The sequence below is a fragment of the Eurypyga helias genome, unplaced genomic scaffold (genome assembly GCF_000690775.1).
Source record: "Eurypyga helias isolate BGI_N326 unplaced genomic scaffold, ASM69077v1 Scaffold47309, whole genome shotgun sequence".
NCBI lineage: Eukaryota > Metazoa > Chordata > Aves > Eurypygiformes > Eurypygidae > Eurypyga > Eurypyga helias.
This window is the reverse complement of record NW_010270970.1, coordinates 1-1,846: the sequence shown is the minus strand read 5'-3', so window position 1 is coordinate 1,846 and position 1,846 is coordinate 1. Positions and strand designations below refer to the sequence as shown.

Sequence of the window (1,846 nt, the reverse complement as noted above, 5' to 3'; positions counted from 1 at the left end):
ATATAGTTAAATCAATAGGATTATTTGCTTTTGATTAACTCCATTGCTAGTTTTTCTTGTGTTTTTAGTATGCATACCAGTTTTACAAAGTGCATGCTTTATTTTATTTTTTTTTTAATTTTCAACTGGCAAGCTAAAATGATCCAACTTTTCCTGCCTGTTTTAAATGTTAATACAATCTAAAATCTAGCATTAAAAAATTTATCATGATACACCTGGTATATTGACTGCTTATGGCGCATGCTTGTCTTGGCAAAAAACCAAAACAAATTGGCTCCCCTCCCCCCCTCCCTTGTCCTTTTGGAAGCAATGTAAAAGTTAAAAGCAGGCTGGAACACAATTGCTTCAAGGGCGAAAAAATAATACCTGATGCTTTAATTTTTGTCACATGGCACTAGCCGTGGAATTGCACGCGCACACGCACACACACCCAGCACGCACACAAGCACGCACGCACGCTGCAACCTGCTCATGAGGAAAATAGTTTATTAGGTCAGGAGTGCCAGTGGCACATGAAGGCTCCCAGCTGTGTGTGCAACTTTGGATTTGGTACCCACTTCACGTCACCTTGAATCCTCTGACATCCACCGAGGGGGTAATGTAAGGCATACTTTGCTGGAACAGTAATAATCCATGCTTCATGCTCAAGAGCTGAGTCTCAGAGGAGGACTGGCTTTCTCTACTCCCTTTGGCCTCGCTCCGTCTCACTCAAGGAACAAAAAACCCAAAACAACGAAGAAGAACTGGGGAAAACAAGGAAAGCAAAAGAAGACAAATCCCTTTAAATGGACTTTCGCCTTTTCATCAGCCTGTGGTTATCTGTAAAGCTGTGCAACCCAGGTGAAATGGAGCTGACAGGAGATGGGAAAAGGCTGTTTTTTAATGTGCTTGGCGAGATCTCCTCTATCTTGTAAGAGATGGAGTGAAAGTACTGGGGGTTCAGCTTTGAGCTGAATGAATTTTGGTGGGACACCACCCGGCTGGTGTACTCGTGGGACCTGTAACACATGCAGGAACAAACTGACTGAAGGTCTGTAACTTCGGCCTTGTACCTTGGCCGACCATGCTGGGAGTCCTCTTGGATGTGGATAATCATGCTGTTGCGGTTCCCTGCCAGGGATGCCCGTTCCTCGGCATCCCGCCTCTCATCTTCGCTGTTCATGGTTAAGAACCTGAGAACAACCAGATTTAGAAATGCCCCAATGACTGTCAACCCCACTAGAATGTACATAAAGCTAAAAGCCACATAGAGAGGCTTCTTTTGGAGGGCCCCTTTGGTCTGCAGGGCCACATAGTCTCCAAACCCTATCGTAGTCAATGTTATAAAGCAGTAGTAGTAAGCGTGGAAAAAGCTCCATTCCTCATACTGTGAAAAGGCTGCTGCTCCAATGCAGAGTGTTCCCATGCAGGAGAAGAAACCCACAGTGACCATGTTTTCCATGGAGACCTCGGTGCTCCTCATCCCACAGCATTTTTTGATGCGTTTCAAGAGGTACTTGACGAAGGTGTTCATGCGCTCGCCCAAGCTCTGGAACATGACGAGTGTCAGCGGGATCCCCAGGACCGCATAGAACATGCAAAAGGCCTTCCCTGCATCCGTCCCTGGGGCAGCATGTCCATAACCTGGGAATTGGAATGAAAAGACAGGACAGTCAGCAAGGCAAGTGATCACCACAGCTCCCCCTTCACGCACTCCCAGACTCTGATGCTACAGCCAGATCCAAAGCTAAAGGAACGTTGCCATCACACAGTCTTTCTATCTCCGTGCCCAGGTCCTGTATCCAAAGCAAATAAGAGACAGAGCAACAAAGTTGTACACACATGTGCTGGTTTCAGCCAGGAAAGG

The 1,846-nt window shown here is 46.3% G+C and overlaps 1 protein-coding gene across 1 annotated transcript; it reads right to left on the bottom strand.

Annotated features, from left to right (window-relative positions):
- Positions 1-781: 781 nt before the first annotated feature.
- KCNK9 (potassium channel, subfamily K, member 9) lies at positions 782-1,775 on the bottom strand (the record flags this gene model as incomplete). Its single annotated transcript, XM_010158641.1, has 2 exons — positions 782-1,623; positions 1,694-1,775. Coding segments are annotated over 2 exons (924 nt in total), but the record flags the coding sequence as incomplete, so codon positions are not given.
- Positions 1,776-1,846: the final 71 nt, after the last annotated feature.